Source organism: Hylobates moloch, unplaced genomic scaffold (assembly GCF_009828535.3).
Source record: "Hylobates moloch isolate HMO894 unplaced genomic scaffold, HMol_V3 SCAFFOLD_4, whole genome shotgun sequence".
In the NCBI taxonomy this organism is placed as follows: Eukaryota; Metazoa; Chordata; class Mammalia; order Primates; family Hylobatidae; genus Hylobates; species Hylobates moloch.
The window spans coordinates 47,494,644-47,515,012 of NW_026652279.1; the positions used below are offsets into that span (position 1 = coordinate 47,494,644).

General features: G+C 44.4%; 1 protein-coding gene across 1 annotated transcript; it reads right to left on the reverse strand.

Moving 5' to 3' along the window:
* Positions 1-406: 406 nt before the first annotated feature.
* TIGIT (T cell immunoreceptor with Ig and ITIM domains) lies at positions 407-16,531 on the reverse strand. The gene is made up of 4 exons (XM_032149120.2): positions 16,410-16,531; positions 14,655-14,984; positions 10,836-10,942; positions 407-2,794 (listed from the first exon to the last, which is right to left on the reverse strand). The coding sequence occupies exons 1-4, from the start codon at positions 16,468-16,470 to the stop codon at positions 2,558-2,560; spliced, it is 735 nt and encodes a 244-aa protein (XP_032005011.1). The 5' UTR covers positions 16,471-16,531; the 3' UTR covers positions 407-2,557.
* Between the last annotated feature and the right edge of the window lie 3,838 nt (positions 16,532-20,369).

The following is a 20,369-nucleotide window of genomic DNA, read 5'->3' on the forward strand; positions in this document are numbered from 1 at the left end:
GACTTGTATGCCCAGCTTAGAATGTGGTCAGGGAATCAGTATTCCTCCTTGAATGCTCATTCATAGATTTGTCTATTCACTCCTCCTGTTAGGGAATCCACGAGGGGACTCGGAAAAGCCTGGCATCGCTTCCTGTCAGCACTGAGTGTTCCCCTTCCTCAATCTTCTCTGTGATGCTTCCCTACATATTTCCCAAAAGACATCATAAGTGGGAAAATCTTCCTCAAACACTATTTTGAAAGAAAAAGAAATGGAGACCAATAGACATAGATAGACACCCTCCCTGGGTATCAGCTTGGCTTGGGTTTAGCTACTACAGCAGCACAGTCCCATAGAAATATGAGAGCCACATATGCAATTTTAGACTTTCCAGTAGCCATGTTAAAAAGAAAAAGAAACATGAAACTAATGTTAATATTTTATTTCACCCAATACATCCAAAATATTATCATTTTTGACACACAATATACCAAAACTACTGAAATAGTATTCTTATTATTCATATTAAATCTCCAAAATCTAGTGTGATTTTATACTTATACCAATTATAACAGCACATCTTGATTTAAACTAACCCCACCTTAAGTGGTTGATGGCCACATGTGGAAAGTGGCTATGTGGTGGATAACGCATGTCTCCAGGAATCCAGCTGTGAGATGGTCCTCTCTGGTTCTCAGAGGAGAATCTAGTTCAGTGAGTTCTATTTAAAAAATTTTTTTCAAATTGAATCCCATTTCAGTAACCTGACCCATTTCTAACATCTATAGGCCCTTTTGTATTTTATCACCATCCCAATAGTGTTTATAAGTGTTTCCCAATTACCATAATTATGTTAAATAACACCCAACTCTCAGTCCAACCTCTGCCGAATATACACCTCCTCCAAATCAAAACACTACTCCCTTTTCATCATTACATTTTAGTTCACTTCCAATTTGTGAATTGTGTTCTATTTCCAACAGATTTGCACTAATTTTGCAAGAAAAATGCTATAAACTGCCACAGCAAACAACATTTTTACATTTCTCTATCTTTCTTCCAAAGGACTTCGAGCTCTGGACATATTTCAGTTCATTCTTCCTAACTACGTAACCCATTTGGTAGAAAAGTGAAAAAATAATAATAATAAAAATCCTAGGAGAAATAGTTGAATTGTCTTCTAAAACAATTGTCAACCCCAGTCCAAGTCTTAGGAAGCAGGGCAATGCTTTATTTTTAACCATGGGCAAGACACAGCCTTGCTTCACATTCTCTTTCAGTTCCTTGGCCCATGAAAGAAAATCAGTCACCAGTAAATCCAACCTCCCTGCTCATTCCTCTGAGAGAGATGGTGGAAGGATAAAAGTCTTCTAAGATCCAGCCTGAATGCAATTAAACAGAAATAAGCAGTTCAGTTACCCCAACCCCAGCACAAAGATGTCAGGGAATGAATAAAAGGGTTCGAAGAAGTTAGTTTGAGGGTGCTTATTTTTTAAACGCTCTGTCACTCCCAGCCCCCCTTTTTCCCCTAGGAAGAGTCCCTATTTTAAAAATCCACATTTTCTTTTTAGTGGGAAACGTTCTTTTTTCAAAGGCTCGAGAGTGTATTGCTGCAGAAAAGGTAGGTCAAGGCCCAAATGCTAAGACTTGGCTCCCTGTGTGGGCATGTGCGTTTCCTGGGGCTTCCCCAGCACTCACGGCTGGAATAGCCTAGAGGCCTGTATCAGGCCGTCTAATGGATGAGTACATCACAGCAAAAGGAAACTTGAAATGCCTGCCCAGAGAATAAAATCTGAAGTTTGCTGACTCCCTTGGTGCCCGGGCCTTCTTTGTGGGACTTTCAGTTCCAAGAAGTTCCTACAAGTTCCCTAGACAAAACTCCTGCTCCTCCCAGACTAGCCTCAACATCCCCTTGGTGCTCCCAGGCCACTTCATCACAGATAAGCCTATGCCAACTACCTCACCCCAAACTGTCATGTCTTCCTGAAGGCCTGTGTATGTCTCCTTCTCTCCTTACTATAATACCTTTTCATGACAACACTGTCTCCCCATTTAACTGTAAGTTCTTGAGGGCAGATACCAAGATTTAGTCACTCTCAAATCTCCCCATAGAGGCTGATACCAGGACTTATTTCTAACCTGCCTTTGAATGAGTGAATGTTACTGAAAATGACAGTGAAAAAATGAGATGAGGATGGCTCTGCAGTCATGCCATCCTTGTCATCAACCACAAAACCTTGTAGCCCAAAATGCTGGCCATTATGAGGAATGTGTCTCTCAGAGACATAGGATCTGCTCAAACTGCCAGATTTAAAACCAGGTCAAGATATTTTTTAATTTTGCATTTATGATCAAGATCCATGCTACTCACCCTAGGCCTCCCATAATGCAAAACGGAATAGAAAGAAAAGGCCAAGGAAATGAAGATGGAGAAGAGGATGACATTTATTCACTCAACTGAACACACACACACACACACACACACACACACGCAGCACTCATGGAGAGTACAGTTGCTTATATATTCATCTATAATAGCAAAGACAAAAGTATATCTTCCAGAAGATGCCTCTGGTTGCTAACCAGTCTCTGTGAAGAGGCTGCAGTTACCCAGGCTTCTGTAACTCAGGACATTGAAGTAGTCATGCAGCTCGACACAGTCCTCTCCCCGCTGCTCTCCACAGAGCCCAGCAGGTGCAGCTTCTGCCTGGACACAGCTTCCCGGGGGTGAGGGAACACTGGGGCTCCATTCCTCCTGTCCAGCTGATTTTCTCCTGAGGTCGCTTTCCACAGAGTGGACTCTGAGGGATTTCTTCTAAAAACAAACAAACTACAAAGTGAGTATGTGGGGATGTTATTCAAAAGTTACTCCCCAATATGACATATATTGAGAGTTATTGTGATCTCTCTCTTCCTTTCTTACACACATGCACACCGGCAAACTTGTGTTCTTACCAACACCAGTTCCTTAGCCCTTAATTTCTCAACCGCATTACAGCTAGATTTAAAAGCTAACTAGTCCACGGAAACTGCACTTACTACATATACCACGTGCCACACACCTTGTTACTTCCTGTTCGCTAAGCTTAGTGAGGCAGCTTTCCATTCTCTATTTTCTTTTACTCTTTACTGCACTTGACTCTGTTGACCTCTTTCTTTCTGAAATGTTCTCTTTCTCTGGCTCCTTTGGCATCACTCTCTCCTGATTCTCTTCTCCTCCTTTGAACCGCCACCTTCGTCTTCAGCCAGGCCTGCCCCTTTTCTCTTTGCACATCAGCTCCCCAAACCATGGGGTTCCCCAGGGTTCTGCTCTCTGCTTTCTCTCACGCTAAACATGCTCTCTGAGCGACTTCATGAGCATCTACTTTCTTGTATCTACAACCACCATCTGTCCTCTGAAGATGCCCAAATCTCTATCTAAACTAGCCCAGGCTTCTGCCCTGAGCTCCAGATGCAGGTGTCCACCTGTCCACTGGGCATCATCACCTGATGACCCATGGCAAGCTCAGACTCAACTTGTCTCAAAAGAAACCATCATATGCCTACCCCAACAAACCGCTCCTGCCCCTATATTCACTGTCCTGGTTTATGGCAGCAGCTGATCAGAAATCTGGAGGCTAATGTTCAATTCAATTTATCTGTAAAACTTCATCCAATTTTAATCCTGGGCAGTTCTGAAATCTACTCCCTCTTTTCCATCTCTATATGCATGTCTTCTCTCACACCTGGGCTTCATCCTCACTGTTTCTGGACTCCCTCTTACTCTAGTCCAACTCCACATGGTCACCAGCACAGTGATTTACAAAAACAAAAGTTGTGTCAGTCCATATTTCCGCCTAAAACTCTTCAATGGCTCCACTGTATATAGGAGGGTGCTTAACCTGAGTTGCACAGCTGGATTTCAGGGGATTTGTAAATTGTACAGAAAATTTTGCCCAAGAAGAAAATCCATAATTTCACTACATTCCTCACAAGAAACTGTGATGATCCCCAAAACATCCCTTGTGATGGTCCCACTCACCTTTCCAGCTTACATGCTAGGAAAAATGCTAAGTGCCTTACATTAATTATTATTTGACTGAAGTTTTCTCGTGACCTTATGAAGGCAATGCCATAATTATCGGCATTTTACAGATGAGAAAACGGAGGTTCATCAAAGTTAGGTGGTACAGCTACTCAAGTGGTTGAGTTGGGACCCAAACCTAGGACTGCCTGATTCCAAAGAACATGCTCCTAAATAACACAGTCTATGGGCTCTCAAGGTCTGTAGTGAATGCTGTTGTGCCTGTCATAGCTAATTTTAGGTATCAGCTTAACTGGATTAAGGGACCTGAGTGAGCTAGTAAAGCCCATTTCGGTGGGTCTGTGAAGGTGTTTCCAAAGGAGATTGGCATGTCAGTTTGAGTGAAGTGAGTGGGTAAGATACACTCTAAATGTAGCCAGGCACTATCCAGTCACCTGGAGGCCTGCCTTTCCCAAAACAGAAGAGAGGCAAAATTGTACTTTCTCTCTTTGGAGTTGGGACACACTCTTCTCCTCCTGTCCTTGGACATCAGGACACCAGGCTCCCTGGCTTTCGGACTCCAGGACTTAAACCAGTGCTCCTGACCCTGGGTTTTCAGGCCCTTAGCCTTGGACTGTGAATTACACCAACAGCCTCGGTGGTTCTGAGGCTGTTGGACTTGAACTGAGCCATGCTACCAGCATCCCAAGGTCTCCAGCTTGCAGACAGCCTGTGGTGAGACTTCTCAGCCTTTACAATCACATGAACAAATTCCCCTAACAAATCCCTCCTCATCTATCTATCTATCTGTGTATCTATCCATCCATCCATCTATCCATCCATCCATCCATCCATTTATATCTCTTATTGGTTCTGTCCCTCCGGATACCCATAACTAATGTACAGTTCCTGCTCAGATCTCTCTACCTGACCAGCACTCCCATTTTCCAGATGCTGGGAGTGTACGCTGTGAGCTCACAGCAGCCCCTTCTCTGGAGAATTGCTCTTGGGCCCTCCCTGGTGAGCAGCCAAAAGTAATGACTGACCTAGGTGGATTTCCAAAATGCCAGCTCCCTGCCTAAAGGTTCAACCAGCTCTGTACAATTCTTGCTTCAGCCAAGTCTCCAGCTGAGACCATATCCATGCTGAGCTTTCTTCCCTTAGCCCTCCCTATACTGCTTCCTTCATACTTTTCATCTGAGAGCTGTCCCAATAAGTCATTCTCACCAAAATTTGCGTGTCAGGCTCTATTTCCGGGGACCTGATCTAAAACAGTTGCTGCTGGGAATAGTCCTAGAAGACAGCCTGTAAGAACAGGATTGCAGAATGGGATCACTCACCTGCTAGATGGCAACACAAACCCCATGACTGGTGGTGAAATGAGATGGGACACAGATGGATGGGAACTATGAGCTGGTGCACTGACTCTAACATTTGAGATGTGTAGGATAAATAGTGTTAGAACTCTGGAATTGGGTCAATAGTATAGGGTAAATAGTTACTATTAGGACTCAAAATTGACTTTTGCTAAATTGCACCGATGGACTGAAGTGAGAAAATGACAGCCTCAGATCTATCAGCAACTCAGAGTGTGAGAGTTAAAGCTCCTCCTTGGCAGCAGTTAAGAGACACTCATCTATCCACAGCTGAAGACCAGGTATATAAGCTAATTGTAAGAGGGACAGGACTTTAAAGAAGGCGGATTCTAAGCCTAGGTAAATTTTCTATGCTAAAGCTAGCATCTTGATGGTAGAGGAGGAGTCTCCTGAAACTTGGAATGAGAATCTCTGGAAAGATGCATTTGAGAGCCAGGAACCACCTGCTTCTCTTATACAATCTGGAGCTGCAGAAGTGGCCCACTTCCCCTTGATGGAAGAGAATCCCTGCTGGGCCCTTCCTCTGCCTCCCCTACTGTCCATCAGGCCCGTAATTAGGATAAAATCTCAGCCCATGCTAATGGAGGAAGTGCTGGGTCTGCCAAGAGAAGAGAAAGGTTCTATACTAAAGGACCTGGCTAACATCTAGTGGCAGGGACTGGGAGAAGATGCCTAGGCATGAATTCTGAAGGTGATGGATTGTGGTGGGGGGTAGAACATGAGACTGGATGAGGGATAATGTGTCAATATTGGAACACTCAATATTTAACACCCTCACAAGGGCCCCAGGAGATGATTCTGATATACTGCTGTCAATAGAGATGACAACACTGCTTTGGCAAACTATGGAAAAGGGAAACAAAATGCTCAGAGAAGCAAGAATGCTGGAATAAACCTACTAAATCAGAAATTTTTTGATTTAGAGTTTTGTGGGTCAAATATGGCCCACTGCTGGTTTTTTACAGCACTTGAACTAAAGATGGCTTTTATATGTTGTGTTTTTTAAAAACAAAAATAGTTTTAAAAAGTAATATCTTCTGCACAGCAAAAGAAATAATCAGCAGAGTAAAAAGACAGCCCACAGAATGGGAGAAAATATTTGTAAACTATATATCCAACAAAGGACTAATATCCAGAATCTACAAGGAACTCAAACAAATCAGCTGAAAAAAAAAAATCTCATCAAAAAGTGGGCTAAGGACATAAACAGACAATTCTCAGAAAAGAATATACGAATGGCCAACAAACATATGAAAAAATGCTCCACATCACTAATTATCAGAGAAACGCAAATCAAAACGCAATACCACCTTACGCTTGTAAGAATGGCCTTAATCAAAAAATAAAAAAACAACAGATGTTGGCATGGATGTGGTGAAAGGGAAACACTTTTACACTGCTGGTGGAAATGTAAACTAGTATGACTATGGAAAACAGTGTGGAGATTCCTTAAAGAACTAAAAGTAGAACTACCATTTAATCCAGTAATCCCACTACTGGGTGTCTACCCGGAGGAAAAGAAGTCATTATATAAAAAGCAGCACAATTTGCAATTGCAAAAATGTGGAACCAGCCCAAATGCCAGTCAATCAATGAGTGGATAAAGAAATTGTAGTGTGTGTGTGTGTGTGTGTGTGTGTGTGTGTGAATATATATATATGAATATATATATATATACACACACCATGGAATACTACTCAGCCATAAAAAGGAACAAAATAATGGCATTTGCAGCAGCCTGGATGGAATTGGAAACCACTACTATAAGTGAAGAAATTCAGGAATGAAAAACCAAACATTGTATGTTCTCACTCAGAAGTGGGAGCTAAGCTATGTGGATGCAAAGGCCTAAGAATGATACAAGCGACTAATGGACTTTGGGGACTCAGGGGAAAGGGTGGGAGAGGGGTGAGGGATAAAGGACTACACACTGGGTACAGCGTACACTGTTCAGGTGATGGGTGCCCCAAAATCTCAGAAATCACCACTAAAGGACTTATTCCCCAAAAACCTATTGAAATAAAAAATATATAAAAAATTTAAAAATGTAAATTTATAGAATGAAAAACTAATATTTTATTACACATAAAAATTATATGAAATTAACGTTTTAATGTTTATAAATAAAGGTTTGTTGGAACAGTCACAGTCATTCATTTATATATAATCTATAGCACTTTCACACTACAATGGCAGAGTTGAATTGTTGCAACAGAGACCACATGACCTACAAACCCAAAAAGATATACTATCTGTCCCTTTACAGAGAAATTTTGCCAATCCCTGTACTGAATAATTTCCAAAATCCAATAGCTGATTATATTGGCTCTTCTAGGGAAGATCCAGAGAACATCCCTTAAGATAATAGCAACAATAAAGTGGATAAAAGGAAAAAAGAAAAGAATATCCCTTTTACTAAGCTGGAAAAGAATGTGCTAGGGGAGCTCCAGCATCAATGAGAAGTTTGGTGGTATCTCTCCTCTACAGGCTAGGGCTAAAGTAGGAGATGCTTTTACAGAACTGGATCCCTAGTAGCAATGAGGATGAGGAGATCCCAAAATAGTACAGAACAGACAGCAGCACTTAAGAAACAAAATGGATGTAATTACTTCAATGGGAGCCAAGAAAACCTGATCTGTGGGGATATTAAAATGGTTAATAGAGCACGGTGTGCCCAGGAGAAATACAGCTGGGCAGCCAAGAAGGGTATTGCTTACATACATAATCAAAAGAGGTCAAGACTACAAGAGAGAAGGCTGAAGCCAGCCAACCCCATGGAAAGTCAAAATCCTTTGTCCAGTGTTCATATCTATGAGCACTACTTGTATGGATACCAGCCATTTGCCTCTTGGCTCTACTCTCTAACCTTCTCCACCCTATTCTGTGCCCTATGAAGACTGTACTAAATGTACTACATCAATGAGTCCCCTTATCCTCCAACCTAAGTTTGAGGTCAGCCAATGCAAAGCAACAGTAGGGGAATGGAGAGAGGAACGAGATGAGGGTATGTAGTTCCCTTTGTTCTTTCTGCAGGGTGGCCTTGGACTGGTTGTGACCCTCCAGCAAAGACTACAACAATTCTGAAGGAGACCCCTCCACATAACTCTCTCCTTCCAGGCTCCAATAATTAGCCCCTCCCCTCCCCTTTGAAGAACTAGGAATGGTTACAACACCTTGCTACTCCTCCTTGTGGTGTCCTTACATCCTACTAGACTTCTGGAAATCCTATGATTAAACTGTCTTCAAACAACCCAGTTTGAGTACTACATGTTCCCTGCTGGAACCCTGAATAATGCAAGTATAAAATGCTTTGAGCAAGGAGAGAGAGACAGAAGACTGGCAACTATAGCCAAAGTACAGGAAAGATGCAGAGAGGACCTGCACTACACAGGAAGCAGTGGAATGTCAGAGAAGGCTGGGGAATCAAACACTGTAGAAAGGGAGCAACAGGACTCAATAGGTCTCTTCACCTTTTCCTCTTTCTCTACCCTCCAGATGACCAAAGTTAGTCCAGGTGTCCAGAATGAAAATTAACCAGTCTTGAATCCTTAACAGGAAAAGTTGTTCAGCTCCTTCTAAAGAGCCTTTGATTCTTTTATTCCAGACCATCAGGACACTGCTAACAGCAGAGAACCTGTTCACCAACCATCATCACAGCTCCCTTCCCAGCTAAGAGATCAACTTTCATCTTCTTCACCTCCCCCCTCTATTCAATCATATTTCTCTTGTCCTCACCTTCCCATAGAGGGTTCATTTCCTCATTACGTCTATTGTGATAGCCAACACATAAATGAAAATATTACAGATCATTGACTTTCCCAATAGCACCAGCCATATCTCAGCCACTGGAGTTCAACCAGGCTGCAGAATTGAGTTGTTAATTGAATGGAATTAGAGTTGAAGGAAAAGTGGGTTAGGATCTCAGGCGGAGGGTCTAGGGTAAAGGTAGAAATTACAAACTTGCATTTCCCAAAATATTTATGTGGTGACTTGAATTAAGGCGACCTGGGCTGAGCTGACTTAAAGGGCCCAAGAGATCAGACAAAACAAGGAGTGGAAATTCTTTCACTCCTCCCAATCAATGCCAGTAGCTGATGACATAAATTTCACTGATATAATTCTTCATTATTTATAAAGATTTTACACGAAATATGCCACTTGTTCATCACAACTCTATGATATAAAGCAAGCCGAATTATAATACGGCTATGGTTTTAATGTGTCCCCCAAAAGGCCATGTGTTGGAAACTTAATTACCATTGTAATAGTATTAAGTGGTAATGCTTTTAAGAGGTGATTAGGCCATGAAGATCTGCCCTCATGAAGGGATTAACGCCATTATCTCAGGAGTGGGTTAGGTATCATGGGAGTAAGTTTCTAATTAAAAGGATGAGTTTGGCCTCATTTCTCTCTCTCTCTCTCACATGCACACACTCATCACATGATGCCTTCTGCCACGGACCTTGCCATGAACCTTGCCAAATGCACCATGCTCCTGGACTTCCCAGCCTCCAGAACCATGAGCCAAATAAACTTCTTTTCTTTATAAATTTCCCAATAATTGTATTCTGTTACAGCAGCAGAAAATAGACTAAGACAAATCCCCATTTTATATATAAGGAAATGAAAACCTTGAAAGATTAAGTAACTTTCCTAAAAGCATACACTCATTGCCAAAACTAGAAACTAGATCTTTCAATTTCCCATTCATTACTCTTTCAGCCACAAAAACTCTTAAGCTAAACAGAGGATTTACAACCTGCTGATCTTGCCATGCCCACTTTACCACTAATTTTTTTTTTTTTTTTTTTTAAGAGATAGAGTCTTGCTCTGTTGCCCACACTGGAGTGCAGTCGTAGCTCACTGCAGCCTTGAACTCCTAGAGTGAAGTGATCCTCCCGCCACAGTCTCCTGAGTGGGTGGAATTATGTCTATTGTGATAGCCAACACGTAAATGAAAATATTACAGATCACTGACTTTCCCAATAGCACCAGCTGTATCTGTGGCTCCTGAGGTGTGAGCCACAGCTCCTGGCCTAACCCTACATTTTTGGAGTGTTTATTTCTCATTCTACAGACATGCTGGGTAGCCTAGCACTACCAGAGAGTTGTAATAATCAAAAGAGCTAATGTGCAGAAAGTTCTAGCATATATAGATGCCCACGATGCATCAAAATCATAGTAGATAAACTCTCAGAGTAGTGGCTTAAGGGATAAGCAGAAACCAGGAGTTACAGATGACAGCAAGATGGGTAGGAAACAGGTCCAGCTGTCGAGGGGGTCCCTCCCTATGAGAGGGACAAGGGAAGAGCATAAATAACTGCACTAATAGGCAGAACAAATGCCAGGAAAAAGGAACAAAGAGCACTGGGGAAGATCACATCTGGGTCTATCTCTGGGTGGAAAGAGAACCTGAAAGGACCAGGGTGGCAGAGGTGGGGGTGCCCATGACTGAGATGTGCAGCTAGAGCCATTACCTTTCTAGCCAACACGACCACCACGATGACTGCTATGCAGATGACCACCAGCGTCATGGCCATGGCTCCAAGCAATGGAATCTGGAACCTGGCACTGTGCTCAGCCACTAGAGGGAGGACAAAACAGAGATGAGTGGCAGAAGCCAGAAGTGAAGCTGATTTCCCCAGGGCAGCCTGAGCTTCACGGCAGAGAGGTGAGGATTGGCCAAGCCCTTTGTGTAACCGTGGGACTGGAGTCTTTAAGCCCAACACTTTGAACAGCAGAGTTTCCACCTGGCCCATCATGAAATCAATGACTGATCTTTTGAGCAGTGGTGTACCTTGTATATTTGACACCAGAGCAGGTCATTTTAACATTCCTTTCTTCTATTTGGCAAAATCATTTTTGGTAATTACGAAATGAAACAAATAGTAGCTCCAGAAAAAAACTCAGAAAGTGAATATTTTATTGAACTTCAAATATGAAATCATATCAATAAAAATATTTAATTCAAAATTAAAATAAAGTTAACATTAAATTACAAAAATGAAAAAAAGTGTGTAACCTTTTACCTTAAGCCTGTAACACTTATTTCCAGCTAGGCTGTGAAACCCTGGAGGGCATGAGGCTCTGGACTCTTATCCTTTGCCGTTTTCTCAGCATCTGACACATAGTGAATGCTCAGTAAATATTTGTGGCATAAGTGAAATCATGAACTAGTGAATCTCATTAAGGGATAACATGTAAGTGGAAGCAAGAAGATGCGGGAGGGGAGTTTTGAAGAGATGAGTAAGATCTGACCCAAGAAGAACGTGAGAAAAAGAGCACCTTCACCCCCACGCATGCTGTGCTGCAGGTGGGTTTCCAGGCTGCCCCAGGAGCTCGGGCAGCACTCAGGTATCCAGGGGAGTCTTCAACGGAGAAGGGTGCAGCAGAAAGCCTTGCATCTCATCCCTCTAACTAAGGGTCTGGGTTGCTAAAAGGTAGCTTAGGAATCCAATCCATAGTAAGACAAGGGTGGTGCCTGCAGAATTCCAATTCCCCAGAACATGTTCCTCCTGCCTTGAGGGACTCAGTCACAGTGGGCCAGGACGGCCCCTGGTTAGCCATAGCCATACAGTTAGCTCTGGAGGAAAGAGGGCAGATGAAAAGCAAAGGGGTCATAGAGAACACACTGCAGCAGGTAAGAGGGGCTGCAGAGGGCTATCCATAAAACCAGGAAAGGATATATGATCAGTTTGGGGACCGAGCCAGATTGGAGCCAGGGTCAGGCCTGGGTTCTCTTACACCTTGGGGACAGATGAAGATAGATGGAGTTAAAAGCATGTTGAGGTTTAGGGAAGATTGTGATAATGAGTTTGGTTAGGTTTAAGGATAAGTTCGAGATACAATTGGGACCAGAGTGGAACTTGGGATATTAGATATATCAATTTCACTGGAATTTTTGGTTTGAAATAAAAGCACCAATGTCTCCATTCACAGTTACGGTCATAGAACAAAGACATCAAGGTCTTTGAAACAGAAGCAGCCCTGAGTAAGCATGACATCACTACCTGCAGAGTGGGGAAGGGGCGGACTCTGTATAAGGGTTACTTAAAACTTCCGCCTATTAACCAGGTTAACTTTGGGGTTAGGTACAATTTTAGCATTAAGGTTAGGAATAGCTTAAATATTACAGATAGTATTAGGATAGGGACTTGGACTAAGGTTTGAGATTAGGTTCAAAAAGAAGCCAGGGTTGGCACTAATGCAAGTAATTAAGGAGAGTTAGCATTCCACGTAAGCAACTGACCACTTGGGAAACAAGAGGGAAGAGCCAAGTGACCAGTGGTATTCCCTGGAGTCTGCAATGGCAAAAGGGTGAAAACATACAGGCTTTGTGGGGAGGCTGCACAGGGGTCCAATAGAACATCTTCTGATCTCTCTCCCCAGGGGTCCATGAGCCACAGAGAAGAAATTTGCACCTTCATTTCCCCAGGTTCAGGCTGGGAAACAGCTGTGCCACTGTGGCCTTGGGGAGAAGCGTGCATGTCAGGACCACCGATCCATGAATGGCCTGGCCTGGAGATTAGCAACCAGACATAGCTCCCATGTGGTCTTCAGTTGCTGGGACCACCACTCCACAGGGGCCTTCTGCCTGATGAACTCCCTCCCTGTTCCTGGTCCTGCCATCTGGTGATGGGTCCCTCTGGCATATGACACTGGGGTAAAGAGGCCAGAATGGTCAAGGCCATCACTTGGTTACTTTGCCAAAATCTAGGTCCCCTCCCCTGCTTATTGTCCCAGGCCTCCTCTAACCATGAACCAATAAATAGCATAAAAACTAGCCCTTATTAAGTTAAGCTTATTACCTGTCTAGCACTGTTGTAAGACCTTACTTGTATCAACTCATGAAATTATTTGCGACATTTTATCGACAAGAAAACTGAGAAAAAAAGTACATAATTTACCCAGATTTCGTGGGGTCAACTGCAATAGTCAACCCAGACAGTGCAATTCCAGAGCCTCGGCTCTTAACCGGTCTTTGTTTGGCCTATGTGAAATCAGTTAAGAAGTAACAGTTTGGGAGGCCGAGGCGGGCAGATCACTGGAGGTGGGGAGTTTGAGACCAGCCTGACCAACGTGAAGAAACCCTGTCTCTACTAAAAATACAAAATTAGCTGGGCATGATGGCACATGCCTGTAAACCCAGCTACTCGGGAAGCTGAGGCAGGAGAGAATCGCTTGAACTCAGGAGGCGGAGGTTGCAGTGAGCTGAGATTGCGCCATTGCACTCCAGCCTGGGCAACAAGAGCAAAATTCCATCTCAAAAAAAAAAAGAAGTAACATTTGAAAGGAAGCTTTAAGGTAACCTTTTATCTTCTCAGTGTACACATATTTTGTGACCATATAACTTAATCTCCAACATAACTGATAGCAGTAAATAGGAGTTCTGAGGATGCAGTTTAGTAGAACAAAAACATCTGTGTTAAAATCAGCTCTACCACTCTGAGCAACTCCTAAGCCCCAGCTGCCGCCTGCATCAAACAAATAGGATCATACTAATAGTTAACACTTATACAGCACTTACCACGTTCCAGGCATTGTTCTAAGGACATTTTCTTGTAGTAGGGAATTTAATCCTACATTAGCATCGCATAAGGTCTTATATTCATCTTCCTTTCACAGACGAGAAAACTGATACACAGAGAAGCTAAGAAAGCCTGTCTGACGGCAACAGCAGAGCCAGGATTTGCACCCAGACTGTCTGGTGTCAGAGTCTGAGCTTTTAACCATGGTACTATACTGTCTCTCAGATAAGATAAGAATCCTTTTCTAACCTCTGGGAATTGGTTTAAATGTGCAGGTGGATAATGAATATGAGGGCATTTTGGAAACTTGGAAGTATCACACAAATGTAAATTATCGTACAATTAAACTTAGCACCAGCTGTGCTTTGTTTTTAACCAGCTCTAATCTTTATACACTTAGGGGTTAATTCTAATTTGCACAATTATACTAAACCAATAAATGGGAACTTTTGCATATGACCTCATCAACTGGTCTTCCTAGGAAATATAGGTAAGATGTGCTTCTTACATAAGAACAGTGGTTCTCAGTATTGGCTGCCCATTGGAATCACCTGGAAATGCTTTTAGCCCCTACCCTGTTTAGCTCTGCTATTAGGGATTCTGATTGAATTGGTCTGGGTGAGGCCTCGGCATCAGTATGATTTAAAATCTCCTCAGGTGATTCAAATGTGATCCCGAATTGAGAAGCCCTGCTGTGCAGTGTTTCGGGATTGCATTTTCTATGCTAGAGGGAGAGTTTTATCCACCAACTTGCTCCAGCAGGAATACCTGAGCTTTCTAGGACCTCCAGGAAGATTCTCCCTGTGTAAATCCCATCAGGGTAGGTGTGATAGATGCAGAAGTACTCCCCTGTATCGTTCATGGTCAGCGACTGGAGGGTGAGGCCCAGGCCAGGGCCTGGGGCCACTCGATCCTTGAAGGATGGGGAGATGTGCCACCCCAAGTCAGCATTACAAATGGCCAGAAGCTGGTCCTGCTGCTCCCAGTTGACCTGGGTCACTTGTGCCGTGGTGGAGGAGAGGTGACATTGTAAGATGATAGAGCCACCTTTCTCTGCAGAAATGTTCCCCGTTGTTTCTATTGTGCCTGTCATCATTCCTAGGGAAGAGGACAAAGCACATGTGAGTCCTGGGTCAGGAGCTGGCCTTCAACCTTCCTAGAAAAATTCTAAGGGGCTTTGAGGCCCCAACTGCGTTTTGGAATGATAGTTTCTCCAGTCCGTCCTGTTGCTCCTCCATAGAGGTTGTAATTATTTCCTGTTTCTTCCATTTCAAGAGACGCTCCTCTCCATGCCTGTTATTCAAGGCTCCCAGTCCCCCACTCAGGTTGTCTTTCCAGTCTTCTCACCCTTCTCCACACATCTCTACTCCAGCCCAGCCCAGCCCATCTCCTCCCCACCCACTGCCCTATGCTTCCAGAGCTGACTTCTGCCCCTCTTTATGCCTCACCCACAGGGAGGCTTGTCAAGGCTGCACTCCCTCCCCGCCTCCTAGAAGACCCTAGCCCATCTCAATCTCCCTTCTCCTTTCACATTCACTGCCTGTATTGTATAATTAGCACCTTACTAAATGCCTGGCTTATGACTACACAACTTAGCACGTTGCCCCCTCAGCATATTCTGCTGTGTAGCTTCATGGCCAGCTTGTTATTTTCATAGGCCTATTTTGTCAACCCACTTAGAATACAAGCCCTTGTCAGCTGACACCACCTCTTCTGTTTTTATTTTGTTTTGTTTTTATGTTTCTTCCTGCGGCCTAGTTCTGTGCTGGATGCATTATCCTTTGAAATAAAACCTTGCTGTTTGGTTGATTGTCATTTGCAGTGCCTGAAAAAACCTTCAGGAAAGTCAAGAAATCCAATAGCAAAGGAAGCTTAGCAGGAAACCCTGCTTCTCCCAGGCATAACCACCCTCTCAGCACTTAACCTCTCCCCAGCAACCCTGGGCACATCTCCATGCTCAGATAGTTCAGAAAGCAACATAAAAACTAATTTATACCCTAGTTTTTAAATATTTGTGTTCCCCTCCCTCAGAAATATTTGTCTCTGATTTTTAATATAGAAGAAATAAATTTAACAAAAAAATCAGTCTCTAGTGGTAGAATCTCTGGAATCTGTGAAAAAGACATTTTCAATTCACAGAGAACTTATGATGTTTTCCCGGAAAGTTCCTGAAAGGCAACAGAAAAGAAGCTGGAGCAGGAATGAGCTTCTAAAAGCAAACTGGCAATGCCTCCTGCCCAGCCCTTCTTCTTCTCCTGCTCCTTCTTGTGCTGGCCCGTCAGGCTCCTCCAACCCCGAGAGTCTGCAAAGTCCTTCATCTGCCACCAAAAACAGAACCACACCTCATTCTCAGAGATTGTCCTTTCTTACATAAGAGTACACAGGACTCTAAAAGTTGCAATTTCTTTCTCTCAAGCAGCTGTGGCATGCTCTTGGAGTCTTCCCTACACAAGCACTCAAGTCTCCACACCAGGCTTAGCCTTGTTTTTCCTCCCTGCTGCTCTGCTGGGTTTCAGGCCTTACCTGAGGTGAGGGGAGCCTGCCTCAGCCCCTGGGCCCAGATCAGGAGGAGACACCACCGCATGCTTCTGCCCAGAGGGCCTACAGGAAGCAGATGTGGCCTCTTCTGCCACCGAAAGTAGCCGACTGCAGATAGGACGGTAAAACTGAGCCTCTGAGAAAAGACGGTCTCGGAAAAACCAAGTTTGGCAAAAACCATGTTAAAAACACATAAAGTTTTCAACAAATACACAAACTGCATAGGGTGAGCCACAAGAAAGGCCATGAAGGAAACATTTAAAAATAAATGAAAATTGTGGTTAGAGGTACACTCGTCTTTGGATTATAATTAGTCAATCTATTGTTTTTAAGTTCTGTCTTAATGTGTTTTCTAAAAATCAGCCTTTATTCAAAGAGCTCAAGGGCATCTGTGTAGTGCCCAAGATTCTGAAGAATCTGCTACTGATGAGGAACTGTTGGCTGAGCTCCTCTGGCATCCTCCTGATGAAGAATGTGCAATGATAAGAGAAACTTATCATTGCAGGGACTTACAGGCCAGGGACTGCACTTGAAATCTAATGAACAGGTGAACGAGAAGTGTTTACTTGGGGGATGATACATGGATGGGACAAAGGTCTTGGACAAACACAGCAACTTTCCCTTGAAGAAGGTCTTCTCTTCGAATCTTATTTCTTTTGTCTTATCTGGACTGAGACTTTGTTGAATTCTGGCTTAATTTCTCTGGTGCAGTAGGATCAGAGGAGATTAGAGGAGAGAGCTTTCCTGTGCACAGTGACCTCATGAGAGCTGCAAATGCAAAGAAGCGTGAGCCCCTGGGAGCTGACCCAGGAGAGGGATTGGTTGACATTTGCCTGGAGCTCCCAGCCCATTACCAGGTCCTACTATGGACCCATCCTTCTTTCTTCCCTCCCTCCCTTCATTCGTTTGAAAGTCCCTGAGTGCCTACAAAGCACCAACCTCAACACCAGGCTCTGAAGATATGAGAGTAAATAATCACAGCCCCTACCCTCAAATAGTTTACAAAGCTTGTTCCTTGGTGAACTCAGTTAGGAGAGCGGGCAGAGGATCCACATTCACCTGCCTTGCAGGTTCTCAACACAGTTACCTTGGGGATGCTCCATGTTGCACATCCTGAAAATCTGCATCTGCACCCAGAAGCATCTGAAGCCTGGTGCCCCGCCCCTTCCATTCCAGCCATGCACCTCTACCATTTCACACCATCCAGGCTCCTACCCTTCTTCTCCCTTGCAAGGTCTTCTATCTCAGGCCAGTCATCTCCCCTCTCTGGGTTCTGCCTTTTCCCAACTCTATGACTTGTATACCCCTTATACCCCACCTCCAGACCCTTAGACAATATACGCCTTACCAGCTTCTCTCTGCCTACCCAATGCAACCTGTCCTTCAAGGCTCACATCAAGAGATGCCTTGCCTTTCAATAGCTACAAAGCCTTCAGCTGAAGGAGAAATAATACCTAATGTGTGACCAAGGGAAGGTGCCGAGGTTGAACTGGAGGGATGTTTCCCAAACTCACTAAGGCAGGGGAGCCAGGAGCGGCAGGGCCAAGAGCAGCTAGTGGGACTACAGCACAGAAAGTGGTGGATACAAAAATAAAAAATAAAAATAAAATAAAAAAAAGAAAGTGGTGGATACTAGGATTTGGGCTATAAAAATTTACAGCCTGTGTTTCCATAGTGGGGCTGGGTGGGAGCCAAAGAGGTGAGACTTGTCTTATACAATGAGATATCCAAAGAAACTTAGAGTTGGTTTTAAACAATTGTTAAATAATTTTTCTGTTTTTTGCTAAGTAACCAGTCCAAAGAGGAACATGGTCAAGTCCATTTTGATCAATGGTGCTCTCGAGGGGGATGATTAACAGACTGGGTCTAAAGTCATCCTGTTTGGTGACCTTGGAAAACTTTCTCAACCTCCTGAAGGCTCAGTTTCCCCATGTGCATATAGGAATAAGAGTACCTCTTTCATAGGGTTGTGAGGATTTAACACACTAGTGTTTGGTGAGGTGTTCAGCACAGTGCCTGGAAGATGGCAGGGGTTCAACACATCAATAATAGTATTGATAACAATATTAATTAAGGAAGTGAAAGGAAAATTGGAGGACAATACCCGTATCTATATAACGTGCTTTGTCAAGAGTAAAATCCTAGTCTCCAGACTCCAAGGCCAGGGTTCCACCCAGCCTCTTCATTCGGCCCTCCTTATCTGATAGAACAGGAGGATAGCATGTTTCTGCAGGAAAGTGACCACTTGCCAGCTAGACCCTGAGGCTGCCTTGGAGGAAAGCAAATGACAGAAGTCTCTCCCCAGGGAATCTACCCCAGACCTTCCAGAGCCTCCTGCAGAGACTCTACGGGGAACCTGGCTGGTTCCCACCCACTCAACACCAGTCCCCAGCACTGAGCGGCTCAGCTGTGAGAAGCAGGCCTGCTCTGAGAGCTCCCTGGGCCACCCTGAGCTTTTAAGGCCAGTCAGCAACCCCCGTGGCATAGCAGGGATCTGTGAGGTCCATCAGGTGCTGACTCACATTTCTATTTTAAAAATGCTAAAATCAGCCACTGTGCTTTATTCTCCCCTGACTTTTGGGGCTGTGAGTTGGACAAGTCTGGTCCGCCTTGATGCAGCTGGGTGAGTGCAGGTGCTGAAAAAGAATGTCACGTTTGCCTGTGAAAGGGGAAGAAGTGCTGGCCTAGACTGTAAAACCCCCTTATCAGTTCACAGCTGGGCCTTCCCCTAGCCTGCCCTGCGCCCTGTGAAAGTCCCGGGCCAGCCGCACTGGAGTCCACAGCCTCCAACCACAGGCACGGTCCTGAAAACCTGTGGCCCGCAGCCCTCAGCCAAGCGGGGCTGGGAGTGGTGGTACCTTCCACAAGACCGGTGGCTTGTACACGGGAAACACAACCTAGGGTTCTCCCAGAGCACAGACCAATCTCCCAGCAGTGTCTTTGGGCTTCTGCTTCTCCAAAGTCTTCCCTCTGGCTCAGAAGTGGTAGGGGAGCTCCATGGCTGTCACAGCTGTCTGATGCCTCCTGTCTCTGCCTCGATTCAAGGGCAACATCCTGCAGCAGCAGCAGGGGGTCGTGCTCTCTCCTCCAAGCTCCCCACTCTCCGCCCTGTAGAACAGCGCCTCCTGGTGGCAGGTTATATTATGGCGGGGGGGCGAGAAGGCCCTGCCTCTTGTCTTAGATGTAAGGAGAGAAGGGAGAGGAAGCACCGGAGCCCTGACATGGGAGAGACAAGGGGATCTGGCTGCCCTGGGGCACCAGGAAGGGCTCGCCCTGTGTCCCATCATCCCCAGCTGTCTCACAGCCTTAGCCAAGCTTCCTCACAGTGGGGCGGCGTCCTGAGTAATGGAGTTCCAAAGCCACCTGTGGAGAGAGCTGCCTCACAAAATCAGACTCCACGCCAAAGGACTGCCCATGATCTGAGGCTTATTAACAAGCCATGGGACTTGGCTGACACCGGCAAATACAAATGAGGAGAACTTGGGGGTGGGACCGCTGATTTCTGTTTGTCAAAACTCCCTCCCGTGAGGTGGCTCTGAGGATTTATCTCCTCCATCCTCCAAAGCTGCCAAGAAGTTCAACCGACTATGGGAAATTTCTGTCTCTTTCCAGCTGTGAAAATAGGACAGAGACCACTAGGATAGGTTGGAATGCAAAGTCAGAAGAAAAATCTTTGGGAAGAGGCAGCTGATCCTCTCAGCTTAGGCCTCTCCTGCCGCCTCTCTTCACAGCCCTCCTACCCACCCACATTGCTTCCCTCCTTCTCTTTCTCTATCCTAGATGGGATTAAACTATTGTATAATTAGAAAAATTAGGCAATGACAGTTGTTAAAGCAATGATACTTGTTAAGCGTCATTGACACTTGTTAAGCAATGACACTTGTTAAAGGTAAGGCAGCCTTTACTCAGGACCATCACAATAGGTATAGAGACCAAGGCAATGGG